Source organism: Eleutherodactylus coqui, chromosome 1 (genome assembly GCF_035609145.1).
Source record: "Eleutherodactylus coqui strain aEleCoq1 chromosome 1, aEleCoq1.hap1, whole genome shotgun sequence".
NCBI lineage: Eukaryota > Metazoa > Chordata > Amphibia > Anura > Eleutherodactylidae > Eleutherodactylus > Eleutherodactylus coqui.
The window spans coordinates 244,683,942-244,699,768 of NC_089837.1; the positions used below are offsets into that span (position 1 = coordinate 244,683,942).

The window sequence follows — 15,827 nt, forward strand, 5'->3', positions numbered from 1 at the left end:
GCGTGACTTTCCACATGGTTTCTTTATCAGGAAGAGTCTGGAGTAGTGACCAGGGGTTTCTTCGTTCGGAGGTACCAAAGATACTGCATTTAAATGTAGCAAGTCCCAGACGCTCTGTTGGAGTAGACGCAGTTATTGTGTTGAGCCCTCTGTGGTTACGTATTTCCTTTGGGGGAGGGACACCAGCTCTATTTGGTATCCCTGCCGTAAGACTTCTGGCATCCATGAGCCCTCGCAGATTGAGGCTCATCGAACCGCAAAGCTCCCCAGCCTCGCCCCCACTGGGATGGCGTCAGGGTTTTTGCTTAGTTGGGTCCCCCTAATGGGGGTTGAAGAGGAGGTTCTTCCATCTACCCCCCTTAGGGTACCTCCATTGGCCCCTCTTGCCCTTGCCCCTATATGGCTCGGACTGCTGGGCTGGGGTCCGAAAAAAGGTCTTCTCTTTCTGTTGTTTCTCCTCCGGAAACCCCCACTTCCTGTCGGATGCCTTCTTGAGAATTTTGTTGAGGTCTAGGCTGAAGAGGAATTGATTGTAAAATGGGAGCGAGCACAATTTGTTTTTTGAGGCTAGATCGCCTGACCAGGATTTTAGCCATAAAACTCTTCTGGCTGAATTAGACAGGGCTGTTGCCTTTGCTGACAGCTTGACCGTCTCCACTGATGCGTCTGCCCAAATATTTGAGGCCATTTTCAGAATCGGGAGAGAATTTATAATTTGCTCCCTTGGGGTCTTATAAGATATATGGAGCTCCAGTTGCTCCAGCCATACTCCTAGGGTCCTGGCCATGCACATGGCTGCAATCCCTGGCCTGAGGGTACTGGCCGCTGCTTCCCAAGATCTTCTCAGGAGGCCTTCGGCCTTCCAATCCATCAAATCTCTTAATTGTGTGGCGTCTTCAAGGGGCAGGGTTGTTCTTTTCACCACCTTTGCCACCGGGACGTCAACCCTGGGTATCTCCTCCCAGCTTGCGCATACCTCCTTCTCAAATGGGTATCGCCTCTTAACTCCCCTAGAGGAGAAGGATCCTGCATCGTATTTTTCCACTCCTTTTGGATTAGTTTGGAAATATTACTGTGAACTGGGAAGGTATGTCTGCACTTTTCCTCTAACCCACCGAAAATCTCATCTTGGATTGTACGCGGCTCTCTGGGTTCCTCAATTCTGAGGGTGGCCTTCACCGATTTAATGAGCTCTGTCAAATCATCCTGATGAAATAGATATTTTTTGTAATCTTCATCCGAGGATTCTTCGGGCGCTAGTTCTTCCAGCTCTGTCCTGACCGAGCTTCTTTCAGAGTCTGAATGTCTTTCCGTGCTATACGACTTTTTCTGGCGCTTAGCCCTGAATTCCCCCGGCTGGTGGCACTATTTGGACGTCAGAGCTAAACTCATCTCTTCCTTGACCAGCTTCTTGATTCCTATTTAACAAGCCTGGCTATGCATGCCTTGCTCATATGTGCCCGGCAGCCTAGTTCCACACTCCGCACATTTTTAAAGTTTTGTTCTGGGAGGGGTGTCCTTTTTATCCCCCTGGCAGACAAACAAGGTAATGCAGATAAGAATGCAATATTCCAGCTAAAATACAATGGATCTTTGCATGATCTTTTTGTCCCACAGGCTACTTATGACCCCTCGCTGTAGCTGACGACTCAGCGATGGCCAGTGCTGGAGCACTCATCTAGTAAAAGGTGCTGCAGTCACTCTGGAGCAATACAAGCCAGCTTATAGCAATGGCTTACCTGTTCTGTAGATCTTCTTTCAGGTTCCTGGTTTCTTTTTTAAATTTGGCACCTCCACGCCAAGCCCCACCCCCTCCTCACGTCCAGAAATGCTGACGCGATGACGTCATCGCGTCGGTCACGTGACGCGGTGCCCCACCCCCTCCGTCGTGCGCCAAAGCAACTGAGAGAGCACTGCGCCAGGCCCAATGCCGGCAGCAGGAGGAAAGAGCTCGCGCACCAAACAGAGGAGGAGAGCTGAGGCCCCCACTTTGTCCGCCGCGGAAGGCACCTGGCCTGGTGGAACCACCCCATGTGGCGTCCCATGGGCCACTCGTCGGGAAGGGAGGACAGGCTCACCCACTGCCCTCTGATCCGCTGGTAGGTCTCTTTGTGCTGGCGTCTCCACCAGCACATATCGGGGATCCTGCCGCCTGGCAGAACAGGAAAACACTGAGGAAGGTGGGAGAGGGGGGAGCTTTTAACCTCTCGGTGTGTTCCTGTCCAACCAGGAGGAGGCTATCTCAAGTGGTGCTGTCGAGGAGACGACTGGGAAAAGGTCCATTCTTCAAGGTTGATAGGGGTACTCTAGATAGGGGTACCTTCAACCCTCATGCAGTAAAGAATGAAAGAAGAAGAGAGGTTCCCTGGATTGACTGTTCTAGCATGAGAGAAGAGTGAGCCCCAAAGAGAGAGAGTTAGTGAAACGTGTTACTCTTCAAGGCCCACTGCAGAGGTACTCTTTGCCAATTGTTCACACCCGCGTGTCCTGAAGTCTGGGACCACTGGATGGAGGTAGGCTTCTTCAATTGTTCATGTCCAAGTGTCCTGAAGTCTGGGGCCGCTGCGTGGAGGTATGCATCTTCAGTTGTTCACACACGGGCATCCTGAAGTCTGGCATCACTGTGTGGAGGTACTCTTAATCAAGTGTGTCTAAATGCCTGCGCTTGGAATATTGTCTACTTTCCCTTGTACTGTTGGAGTTATATTGAAGTAAAGTTTTGCCAGGCCTGACCATTCGCAGGGACTTGAGGTATGTTATATTTGTCTGCAGATCCTTTATTCTCCGCTGAAGGTCATTCTGGTGTGTAACGGAACCGTGGCGTCACCTGTGACAACTACTATCCCTGTTCTCTAGTTTATTGGGCATCCTTATCCTAGGGGTGTCCGAAAGAGGCCCACCGCTGCCCTGGCTGAGGCACCGTGTGTCCCTCCGTGAGGGAGTGTTGTAAGTGCCGCCATGACAAGCCAACATCTTACCCTCCCCGTTCCTTACATATGTCCTGTGTCTTGGGTCACCGTACGGGACACTGCACACCCATATTTCCAAACATGCTGGTTGTACCTCCTCACTCAGCCCCCTAATGTGGATATTGTTATAACAACATGTATATCTTGTTCGAGTATTCTTACAGGACAGCACGATGGTAATTTATATATGCAAATATCTTAACCTGAGTGACCTCTGCTAAACAATGTCCTATATATTCCATCTCTTTCTGCAGCGACTATAATGCCTGCTTATTAGAAGACTCAAGATGGGTGAGCGGCCATCTAGTTCCCTTTTAGTGGGGATAGCTTTTAGATGAGCCTTCCATCCAAATCCTATGTGGCTGGGGCACAGGAGGGATTTTTCCTTGCTCTGGCGTATGGTGGTGAGAGGCAAGAAGATGACTGGATCTTGCTCCCTCTCAGTGGAGGATCAGAGACAAGGGTTTCTTGCTGCTTCCCAGAGTGCATGTAGAGTGCAGCTTCTGGCACCATCTTAGGGGACTGAGCCATGCTGTGCTGCTACGGCTGCGTGCCTGGGTAGAGCGCTATGGAGCCCGAGTCCTCTCTTTCAGCTGCCGCTGTATAGGTGCTATATAGTGCCTACTAAGGCCGGCTGCACACGAGCGTGATGGGCTCCGCCACGGAATATTCCGCGGCGAAGCCCGTCACGGCGCCCCCCCAGAGACCCCATACTTACCAGCGGATCCGGTGTCTTCGCTCCTGCATGACGCTTCTCCGCCCACCGCCGCCGCGTCGTCGTCACATGACACACCCACCGCGTCACGTGACGCGGCGGCGGTAGGCAGGAAAGCGGTTTCACGCTATCTTCCGCTGTGTTACAGCGGGAGATAGCGTGAACGGACGGCTTCCATTGACTGCAATGGAAGCTGTCAGCGCGTACACCCACAACAAATAGAGCATGCCGCGGGTGAGGACGGGAGATTTCACGGTGCGGAATTCCGCACCGTGTGCCCTGAGCTATTGGGTTCAATAGAACCTAATAGCTGCGGGCAACGCAGCGGATTTTCGCCGCGAATTACGCGGCGGAAATCCGTTCGTGGGAAGGAGGCCTAAGGCTGCTGAAATGCTGGGGTCCGCAGGTACAACAAGACTATGCATCCTAACCCGCCCTGTCCTAAGTAACGCCCCTAAATTAGATGTACTTTTGATATCTATGGCTAAGGTAATGTAAATTGGTTTTAATTTCCTTAAAATCAGAGATAACTTCACCTGGCAACAAAATCGATGTAGAAAACATACATTTTTTTTAATCACTAAAAGAGATTGTCAGAGTTGTAGTGCCTGTGTAAAATCCATTGCCCATGCAGTAACAAATAGGATTATACTCCCTTCTCCTACTGTGCTACTGCTCTGGGTCACCCCTCTGATGTCATGTTTACAGGCTACCACAGCCCCTTTATGGGATGGCAGAGGTACTGCAGCCAATAACAGAACTGAACTGATTAATTGCTGAGCCGTTATTGGCTGCAGCGCCTCTGATATCCTGTAAACCAGGTGGGGCTTCTGTAATGAAAAAAAAAGGAGCGGAGGACTGAGCAACGCTACAGGAGCCAGAGGAGAGTATACGTCTTTGCTATGTCACTGCATGGGGAATTTTTTTTGTAAAGTAGCTACAACTCAAACAACCCCTTTAAGGCCCGTTTCAGAAGTGTATTGTAGCACATCTATAATACAGCTGCGTTACACATGACATTACAACTGTCATTAATATTTCATCACTATTTGTTCATTACTTTCCTCTATATTTAATTTTTGACTTAAATATTGATCTGTACTTAGCCAATAGAAAGGACTAGCACTACAGAGGCAAAAATTTTTTATTTATAAATAATGCTGCATTTTTGAAAAAAAAAAAAACGCCATGTAAGATATAGCCATGTGAACAGTTAGAGCTTATCGAAATCTGTGTATTACAGTCTGCAAAACACGGAGATAAAATACACGTATGTGAAAACAGTCTAAAAAAGGGTATTCCGACTTTTACAACTGATAGTTGAACGACGGGGATGCATCATTCAGGATCCCCAATCAATCAGCCGATTATCCAGCCCACTGTCAGCGCAGTCAGATAGGAGTAGTCAGGGAAGGAAGTAAGAGCACTAGTTTCACTCCCATTGAAATCAATGCAAGGGGTATACTATTACACTTCCTGCCCTGACCACTGAAGCTGACATCCATATAAAAAAAAAAAACCTTTTTATAAATGCAGTTGTCAGAGACTTCATTTATATCTCTACTCATTTGGAGCTAAACAGTCCAATGGGAGGTCCCTTTCAGTGATTGGTAGTTACCCCTATATGTCTAGTCACACAGACATGTCAGTCACTGATAGGACCACCCATTGGGACTGTTCAGCTCAGCACAAGTAGAGATTAGAGATGAGCGAGCATTAGCATACTTGAAAGTACTCGTTACTCGAGTGAGCACCACACATTGCTCGAGAATTTCACCCTCTCCTCCCCACGTTTATTTTTTGCTAAAGTGTATGCAAAATAGCATTTTGCATACACTGGCAAAAAAATAGACCGTGTAAAATGAGTAGTCTTGTTAGAGCGCGGATGGACAGGAAACACTAAATTGTTTTAATGGAGCCGGTGGCTCCAATGAAGACAATGGTCTGCTGACACCCCAATTGTTTTTCATGAAAGGGCTTTACATATAAGCCCTTCCCTCAAAAACAATTTTAGTGAGAAAAAGAAAAAATTCTCCGCCACTGCCGTGCCCCCCGCAGGGATGAGCACATCTGCCGCATGTGGCAGATGTTTCCTTCATTCCCCCTAGTAAAAAAGAATTCCCTGCTGCTGCACCTGCCACATCTGACAGTTGCAGAAGAGGAATTCTTGAATTCCCTACTGCAGCTATCACACACGACAGCTGCGGTAGAGGATCCTGCTGCTGGCTCCCTGTCATTGGATTTCAGTGAAGGGCTTTAAATAAGCCTTGCCCTGAAGAGAAAACACAAAAAAAACCAAACTAAAAAGTAGTGAAAAAAAATAAAAAAATATACTCACCTCTTCAGCTGCCGGGGCTCAGCCGCATCTACTCAGCTGTCCCCGGCTTCGTAGTGCTGATCTATCAGTAGGCGGGGATTTAAAGTCCCCGCATGCTGAAGGAGCTGATTGATTGAGCGCCTCAGCCAATCACAGGCAGCTCTCGATGAATGAATGACATTTCATATCATTTCTTGAAAGTGTGTATGCCATAAAAACAGTGCCCCACACTTCCGCATGGCAAAATTGCCTTTTTCTCATGTTACTGCACTTGAAAATTTAAATGTTTTAGCATAGTACTCTAAATAGAAAAAAAAAAAAAAAATCTTAAAGCCGCCTGCAGACGGCCGGGTCGGATCCGGCCGCGGGACCCGACCGCCTGCAATGAGCAGCGCATACTCACCCGCGCCCTGCAGCTCAGGATCTTTCATGTGCCGGCTGCCGGCGCATGCGCAGACTGGAGCCGGCAGTGAGCCGTGCACAGAAATAGAACATGCTGCGGTTTGTTTGCCGCGTGAGATTTCGCGCTGCTTAACTGCAGCTGTCTGCCTAGGATTGCGTTTGCTAACGCAATCCTATGGCAGCTTCCAAGGGCGGAAATTCTGCGGGAAATCCCGCCGCGGAATTTCCGCCCGTCTGCAGGCGGCCTAAAACACAACACCAGATCAGCTAGCTATGTTGAGAGAAAGTGTTTTTTTTTTACTCCCAGCTTTCAAAACAGTCACGTTTCCTGACCAGATGGCCTGCCGCTGAATGCAACAAGCCGGTGTAGTACAGTATGTGTGGGAACACAACAGCTGGTTTTCAGTTTCCCTGCAGTGCCAGGGGGCATAGTCTAGAGGGAAGAAGGTTTCTACACCAACATAGCTGTTCTTTCCTGTAAGAGCAGTGAGACTATGGAATGGAGGACATGATGATGGCAAACTAAAAGTTCAAGAGTGGCCTAAACACCTTTGTTTATATTGCATTCTAGTCACAATTACTTCAGATAGGTCGGTGATCCAGGGATTATTCGATTGCCAGATTTTTTTCCCCCTTAAATGGGGAAAATTGGTTTCTACTTCACTGGTGTTTTCCCCTTCCTCTGGCTCAAACACTGGCGTGGTAATAGGCTGAACTCGATGGACATAGTAACAAAGCATGCAAGGCCAGAAAAAGAACCATGTTAAAAGGTGGTGAGGGACAACCTCATTCAAATCTTTCCCACTCAAGGTTGAGTCAGTCATGGTGTTGGAGTCAGAAGAAATGTACCAACTCTGGCAAAAGAAATAAGAATTAAATTCAGAATTTGTTGCATACTTCCTTTCATAGGAATTTAGGAAACTTTTGCATGCTGTACTCAAGGCTTTCATTTATTAACACTGATAACTAGGATGTAGAATGTACCATTTTACTACAGTAGACTTAAAGTTCAGATGAAAGTCAGATTTGGCTTACCAATTGCACAGCCCTGTAAATATTTTTTATTATAGTCAAAAGTATAAATAAGCACAAAAACCAAAATGTTTTAGTATCTCTTTATTTAGAAAATATCAATACTGAAAAAGCTTCAAAAGATTTTTTTTTACCAATTTATGCTTCCATAATACATTATACATAATTCCTTCTATACATTTGTTTTCCAAAACCAGCTATTTTTCACTTAACATTCACATCTTAAGTTTGAAACTGTAAACTGCCGCTGTTCTCCGCAGCAGTAAATGACTAGATCAGATAGGCTCACTGCATCCCTCCACCCTGACTGCTGCCAGAGAACACAGCAGCGTGATAATCCGAAGAGTGCACTCTACAACCAAGAGGTATTTCCACATTCCCTGTAGTCATAGAATATTGAAGAGACCTTTTAAAAGCATGGAGAACTATGTAGACACACTTTAAGGAAGACAAGTTTCAAATATCTCACAGCTTTTTGTACAGCAATACACACAGCCAGTGATCTAGCTGTAAATTTGCAAATTATGGTTGGCGATTGAATAATTGCTGTATATGGCAAAAAAAACATGCACAAGTGTATGGAAATGCGCACTTTCTGTATGAAGTCATAAGAAGGCTCAGGTTGTAGCAGTATCCATGTGTTCTAGATTAACGGTATGCCCGCATCTTGTCAATGGGAGAGCAGCACCACTATAGTCCAGATGGGAAAACAAAGCACACGTTTCCCAGTCCATCCTTAATCCTTCCAAAGAGTCCATCACTGCAAAAACACGCAACACTGCTGGATTTCAAAGACCAGACCTATAAGTGTTCATGAATTGCAGGATTGCAAGGCAGTATGTCTTTCACAACATTCAACTGTCAGCCCTGTAGAAACCAGCCAGATGATTATTATGGCACAATTGACTTCTGAAAAAAAGGTAGTTACCAAAAAGGCAAGGGAAGTCGGCAGTCCGGAAAGCAGATTTCCCTGTGGAACATTCAATGTGAGATGTCAAGGCAGGCTGAGTACTCAGGTCATATACCAAGTGATTGCTCTTAGAGCATAAAGGAGTTCCGCTTGCATCCTCGCTTCCATAAGAAGCAAATTAACATGAACCTGCAAGACAAAAACAGGAAAGCATTAGGATTACAGCTACATATACACCCTCTATGAGATGTCACCGTGCAAAGTATGCAAATGTACACAGCAATTCATATTTTACTAACCTACAGCAATTGCCCCTGCCATAGGGAATTAAAGTAACTGATGAATGTCAATATTCTGTTATGAACATGCAAGACCTAGAAAGGGAACTCTGTCAGCTAATGTATTTCTGGAGGATATGCCTGTGGGATGACTTTCATAACATCCAATTTCCTGACCCATACATCAACAAAAGGTAATTGAAGCATTTGCCCCCCTATAAAAACTGTTGCCTGTCAATCAATAAAACAGATTACTTTGATCACACTCAGTGTTGTTGTGGTGAGAGTTAATCTCCTGAGCTCAGCTTACCTCTAAATAAAAAATCTGGACCCCAAAAGCATATTGTATAGCAAATATTGATTTATTTGCACCAACATTATTAAAGTGTAGTTACAATTAGTGATACTTTGTCATATGTGCATATCCAGTTTAATTGGTGGGGGTCCATGATCTTGAAACCCACCACCACCTTTCACTATAAGAAGAATGCTTAAACACTTGTTACTGTGCATAGCTTCAGTCAGGAGAGCTGGGAGAACAAGAGGAAAGCTTTGAAAAGGTGTTTTTCAAGGTTTTTTTTGGTGGGGTGGGAGAGGTTTGTTTAACCTGCAGTCAAGTGTGAAACAAGACAATCATGGACTCTGCTTAAGGCAACAGGGGGCCAATCTACAACAAGTATTTCACTTGCATCCCCTGACAATGTCTTACCTTCTCAGAATGCCTGAACTGCCTCCAGAAGCTGTCATACATTCGTTTGGTTGTCTTCTCTGGACTGCACACCACATTTTTAATGTAAACTTTAAAGCTACGGTCCAGTAACTGATTTATCTCTCCATAGTCATAATCATCATACCTGTAATATAGAAAGACGGTAGAACTAAGAAGGACTGCATAATGAGACAACACATTAAATCATGATTTATGAAAATACAGGCAGTTAACAGTGCTCCTACTTCCATCATACACAAGATGACTTCAAGGTGGTCCATTACATTAAGGGTAGGTCTACACATGGCGGAAATGCAGCAGATTTTCCACATCAAAACCCATAGGGGTGGATTTTGAGGGGTTTTTTTGGCGGAAAAGCTGCAGCATCTCCACTAAGTTTAAACATACCCTGAAGCGTAATTTAATCCATCATGAATCTTAAAATCTGGACCTTCAATTACGTAAATTAAAATCACAACTACACTTGCAAGAAAAAAAAAGTGAACCCTTGGAATTACCTGGATTTCTGCATCAATTACTAATAAAGTGTGTTCTGATTGGTATGCAAGTCACAATTACAGACACAATGTAACACATAGTTCAGCCATTCATGTCTTCATTAAGCACATCAAGAAACATCTACAGTGCAGGGAGAAAGGTTTTTTTTGGAAAGTAGCAGCTTTCTTCATGGAGTCCTTTTTTTTGCCCAACAGTGGACAACATGAACAGATTTTTGCAGTCTGCAGTCTTCTGTAGGCCTTTTGCCATTACCCTTAAGAGTTCACACAGTAGAATTGCTGCAGAATGAAAGATGAAATTTACAGCAAATTACAGTACAGTGTAAGTGAAAGGGGCATAACAGACCCTATTCACTCCCAGCAGAAGAAAACTGCAGTCATGCTGCAAATTTTTAAATCCACAGCATGCTCTATTTGAGGAAATGTGCACTGAATATCTGCATGTGGATTTAATCTGAGATGTGTGATCATATCCTTATGTCCCATCTCTTTAAGAATCACCTGGTGTGAAGTTTCTCCATTGGTAGATAAATGGTCTAACTGCAGTTCTGTACATCATGGTCTTTAGCAATTCTTTTGTATCCTTTACCAGCTTCATGCATTGCTGATACATCTTCTGAAAGTTGTTGGCATTAGAGCAAACCATGCTTCAATGCAATGTTCACACCAGTGTTTGTCCAGCTGTTCCACTGTGGAAGCAGCTAAACGGAAGTGAAAAATGGAAGCAAATGGGTAGTCTCTCTTTAAGAGGACAGATTGCTCAGCATGCAGACTGTTTATGTAACAGGCAAAGCACCTATGAAAGCTGCACTTCAGTCCAATCTTATCTTGGTAATAGAAACAGCATTTGGGAAGTCATTAACACTGGTGTTTACCTCTTTCTCCCTGCATTGTGAATGGTTACTCAGTGTACTCCATAAAAGAAATAAATGGTCTAATCTAAATTAATAGTTGTGTTTGTTTATCATTCTGACCAAGATTAGACCTCAAACCACAGTCATAATCAATGCAGAAATCCAGGTAGTTATAAAGAGTTCACCTTCTTACAGCTGTACTATAAACCAGGGTATACCAGACCCATCTCTCACCTTATTCCAAACATACAATGTACATAGTTCCATATGGCCCGTCGGAGTGTTGAGGTATCTACATGATTGTGCATGGCCATGGTGTTATAAGTAAGGTTATATGCAATGTGAAACTTCTCATCTAGTAGCTGCCCAACGTCTGGATAAAGACGATTAACTAAGGAGTAGCCATGATCTTCCCAGCTGAAATCCTGAAAAAAAAAAAAAAAAAATCTTAATTATGCAATGCTTAGATTTTTTTCTATGCATTTCAGGTTAACGTAAGACACTCATCTAGAACAACCTGAGCTTTTCCTGCTGATGATCAACTGGTTGCTGCTTTATACAACATATATTCCCCTTCCCTCATCTCATTGAGTCTCATCCCCCCCCCCTTATCTCATTCAGTATGCTTGTTATAAAACAAAGCTGTCCATGATAAATCATGATCCATTTGTTTATTTTTATTGAAGTCAATGGTTAATAGACTGATGCGTTCCCATGATAGATCAGACTAAAGCGTTGCCAAATATCAAGCCGTATGAAAGCATCTGTCTGTAAATGATCCTTTCTGAAGAATAAATCATTCATCAATACCAATAAGTGAATGCTTACCTGTACACGGAATGTGGGGACATGCATCCCACGGCGTGAGAAGTCTTTGTAGCCATAACGTGTGTCTTCAAAATGTTTTGAGACCTCTTTGGCTGGAGGAGGGTCTTCATCTTCTATGAAGAGCAACAGAAAACACTATAGTATTGATACATTAGATGATTTAAGACTTAACATATTCGTATGCCTAACACAGGAACACCGTCATGTGGGTTAGCACTGTGGTCATTCTCCAGTATTTCTGTACCTGCAGCAAACGCGAGCATGCTCTCAATCTTTTCCCTTTCAAATCGAGTAGCCATTTCTTCCTGACTCGCTTCTTCTTCATCTCTACATTCTTGAAGTTGCTTCATTCTCTCCATAAGAACCTCAACTTCACAAGAAGAATCGGAGCTCTAGAGAAGACATGGGAAACCTATTGATTCCAATTCATGAAAACACATGATCTGTTCATTCTAGCAGAATCTTCTAGCCATCCCAGAAGGCGAGTTTATGCCGTCTCCCCCGACAGGAAAAATGTGTTCAAAGTGTCAGTTAGCACCATCTTGTCTAAGATATCTCCAGTATTTTTACAAACTAGCTATCAAAGGATTTAACTTTGAGAGAAAACATACTCCTGTCTCCTAGCAGAGGACTTCAATGTGACTTCACTATGGTTTCCAAAATTCACTTAAAGTAAATGGGTGAATTAAGAAGGTGCTAGAATAAGAGGTTCCATGATGATCACACAGTAAGGAGGTGTTCACATCTTTGTTGGAAGCACACAAAACAGCATTTTTTCCTAGCAAAGTAATAAGACACAATGGAAGGATCTGACAGACCCCATTATTCAATGGGGTCCATCAGGCAACAAATCCAGCACTGCATTATGGTTTTGGTTATAAATGGAAGCCATTTAGCAGATGTGAACAGACAACTCAAAGCTCTCTTCAAAACATGCATCTGCCTACTTGGAAGAGCTCTAGCTATAACCAATGTAAGCACTCCAAAACAATCCAACTTACCAAGACTCCTGCTGTCTGGCGGCTGTCATCCCCTCCATGGTTGCCATTGGCTATGTCACAAATGCAGCCATTACCGACTGGAGGGCGGAGAGTGTGGCCACCATCACTATGGATTTCAGGACTTGTCCCACAGCCAAATGTAAAGGAGGCCAATGAGTGATAGTGCGCAAGAAGAACAACTGCATGGATCAACTCCGCTAGAGACCAGCTATGCTCCCCGGTTTTTAGCAGTTGCTGGAAAACACAAAACAAACGTGTGGGTCAAACCCAATAGATTGCCACAACGTTGGCAAGAGACTTTACCCAATAAAAGGGAGCTTATAAAGGTTTACCTCAATGTGCTCTTTTGTGATCAGCCAAGGTCTGTGCGCCAACAACTTGTTCAGCTCTCCCAGATTACGGAGCTTGAGTGGAGCATTTTCAAGACCATTTAACCACTTCTGGTCCCCTCCACTCTGAATAAAGTCATTGACATGTAGATTAACAAGGTAAGAGCACTGGTGTCTGGCTGCAGCCTAGAAGAGCAAGAAAAAACATGGCAGTCAGTAAAACCAGTTTTACATTCCCTCTAATCCTGATGATAGAATGTATACTTCTCCCATCTACATAAATGCAAAGCTTCTCACTTCACATTTAGTGGTATCTGCTGCCATAGACCATACTTACCATAATTCCTATGTAGTGCTGATAACAGGCAGGCAAAGGGCCATCTGTCTGCAACAAGTAGTGCTGTGTTTTCAGAAAGCTTTCCAAGTACTGTGGGTGAAAAACCATCACTAGGGTGATATTATCCAGGCGGCCCATATCTGCAAAAGCATCAGCAAACACTGTGTGCACATTTGCATCTTCTGTTCCAATCTGCAGAATCTGGAGATTTACAAGAAGGTACAAGTCTGAGCTGGGCACTTCAAAACGACTACAGACAGAATGACTTTCAAAGTCCTGAATATACAATTGTGTTCGGAGTACTAGAAGTCTGAGATTTAAGGGGGAAAGAAGGAAAAACGAGCTCTCCTAAAACCATTTAGAATATACTTGTTTCTGCTTCTTTTAAGTGCATTAAGCTGCCTGTCCACAGGTGACAGTTCATTGCGTTATCCGCAGCGATAATCCGGCTGCGGGTAACCTGGTGAACCCTTTACATAGCTATGGAAAGCGCAGCCCCGCTGCCCACGAGCGGAGAATCAGAGATTCTCTGCTCATGGGATTCAATTCATGCCATGATTTTCCATGGTAAGCCCATCTGTCAGATAGGCTCACCGCAGAGCTGACAGCCCCCCCCCCCCCCTCCCCTCCTTAGCGATATTCTGTTATGGCCGTGGACAGGGGGCCTTACTCTTACAACTACATGAGGGAAAACACAAAACAAAACAAAACACACTAACCTCTTGTTCTGGGATGAATCTGCTAGGCCCCTGACTTACAGGGCGAGGAATTTGGATGCCCAATTCCTGGAAGAAAAAAAAAAAAAAAGTTTTAAGTATTATTTCCAGACCAGCCCATTCACTGCTGCAATATTGCCAAACTGCAGATTAACTGGACGAATCAGCACCTTAAGAACATTACTGGCCTAAGGATACAGAAAAAGGCTTAAGAAACTCTCTGGTCCCAGAAAAGGATGGCCGCAGCGCTTCCCTGACTACCTGGTTCACACCGAGTACTTGTGGTGCACTGGTGGACCAAGACACTACATGACTGAGCAGCCGTGGCCAGTCGGAGCAACGTGTAATGTCTTGGTAACGCATCAGTAGACAGAAGCAGCTTGTCCGGGACCAGAGGATCACTTTAACCTTTAGGAGCCAAGTTGACTTTAGTTGCCATAAATATTGGAACTGCTTCGCTAGAGACAGTAAGATGCACAGCCCCGCCATAAGATAGCACTAATGCTTCATCTCACACCAAGAAGTACCAAACAAAGATGTTACTGTAACCCATTAGCCAACCATAGAACTGCTAATACAAGTATACACAGTATATAGGACTAGTAAGTAGATGCCACTGTATTATATAGCGGGTCCATATCCCTCTGACCAGCATGCAAGACCGCTCCTTTATACAGCTGTGAATGTCAACATGAAAGGCTGTACGGTAGGTAATATAGTGCTACATACAGCCATCAGTACATACCTGCCCCATCACTGCCTGCATACATTACATGTAGGGCTGATCAACAACAGGCCGCTATGTCTTGACGCCAGCGCTTCCCTGTGGAGGGAGCAGGCACTGCCTGTAAACACTCCTTTGTTTCCCAACAGGTAGCCTGTGCTTACTGCAGAGCCAATGCATCACTTCATGCCAACACATTCAGCCCTGAATGGTGCCACAAGTGGCACAGGTCTGCCAGGCTCACCCCCTTCATGGCCACCTGTAGTGAATGCAGGTGTGCCCCATTACCTGATCAGGTGAAGGAAGGTTCCCCCATCCCTCCCCGCACCCCTCAGCTCTGCTACATTTATGACTCGCACCATCAAGAAAACATTTCTTAGAAGACTTCCCAACTCCTGCCAGGCTGGGCATGTTTATCTGCACTTCATGCCAAGCTATGAGCTCATGCCAGTTAGTGCAAGCAGTGCCCAGGGATCACTGGAAGTTCACCGCCGGACCGGCCCCCACACGTCCAGCAGGCAGTCCTCCACCGGCGAGCTGCGGGCTTTGTGTTCCGTTGATGCGGCATCGCACGGCACAGCCGCCCCGATGTGAATGAATGGCAGGCACTGCGCTACCGGGGCTGCAGCGGCCAGCGCTCACCTTCACTTTGTTGTTACACACTCCGCTGCAGCGACTGCAGATGATTTCTGGGACCGGCATAGCCGCTCGCGGTGACAGCCTCATGGTGAGTGACAGTTCTGGGGACGGTGATGGGACGGAGCTCGTCTACTGCTGTACTCCACAGCGCAGAGACCAAGGTCGGCACGGCTCTATTGTTATCCCGCACAGCGCAGCCGGACCTCCGCACACTCCTCTCTGCAGCACAGACGGCGAGCACCTGCCCCGCACTCAGCTTCATAAACAAGTCCTGGCGGGGCGTGGCCACAGCTCCCCTACACGCCCCCATGGGAGGCTTGGCCAATCCAAATTCGCTGAGAGTTAAAGAGCCAGCCAGGGAGGAGAGCTCCAAGCCGCTGATGAAAGAGGCGGGCACTCGGCCAGCCTGACGTAATGTGGGCGGGGCTCCAGTCTGTGAAAAACAAGATGCTCTGAAAAACAGCGGCGGCGGCTCTGCAAACACTGTTTGTCTTTTTGTCTTAACTCGTTGCAGGCCGAAGCCGTGTCCGGGCAAGCCCCGGGCTGCTG

General features: G+C 45.6%; 1 protein-coding gene across 2 annotated transcripts; it reads right to left on the reverse strand.

The window, feature by feature from the left end:
- Nucleotides 1–7,504: 7,504 nt before the first annotated feature.
- Nucleotides 7,505–15,528, reverse strand: SESN1 (sestrin 1). Of its 2 annotated transcripts, none has more exons than XM_066607553.1 (10): nucleotides 15,282–15,528; nucleotides 13,919–13,984; nucleotides 13,200–13,289; nucleotides 12,866–13,048; nucleotides 12,534–12,767; nucleotides 11,777–11,924; nucleotides 11,533–11,645; nucleotides 10,939–11,129; nucleotides 9,333–9,477; nucleotides 7,505–8,534 (listed from the first exon to the last, which is right to left on the reverse strand). In XM_066607553.1, exons 1-10 carry the CDS (start codon nucleotides 15,363–15,365, stop codon nucleotides 8,448–8,450), a joined length of 1,341 nt encoding a protein of 446 aa, XP_066463650.1. In that variant the 5' UTR covers nucleotides 15,366–15,528; the 3' UTR covers nucleotides 7,505–8,447. The 2 variants fall into 2 exon arrangements, with proteins under 2 accessions (XP_066463650.1, XP_066463640.1); XM_066607543.1 differs by having other exon boundaries at nucleotides 13,200–13,400.
- Between the last annotated feature and the right edge of the window lie 299 nt (nucleotides 15,529–15,827).

Coding starts and splice junctions, on each gene's coding strand:
- SESN1 (XM_066607543.1), bottom strand. CDS start 15,365: ATGAGGCTGTCACCGCGAGCGGCTATGCCGGTCCCAGAAATCATCTGC. Junction 13,401..13,918: donor GATTCATCCCAGAACAAGAG/GTTAGTGTGTTT, acceptor GTAAATCTCCAG/ATTCTGCAGATTGGAACAGA. Junction 12,768..12,865: donor TCACAAAAGAGCACATTGAG/GTAAACCTTTAT, acceptor TGTGTTTTCCAG/CAACTGCTAAAAACCGGGGA.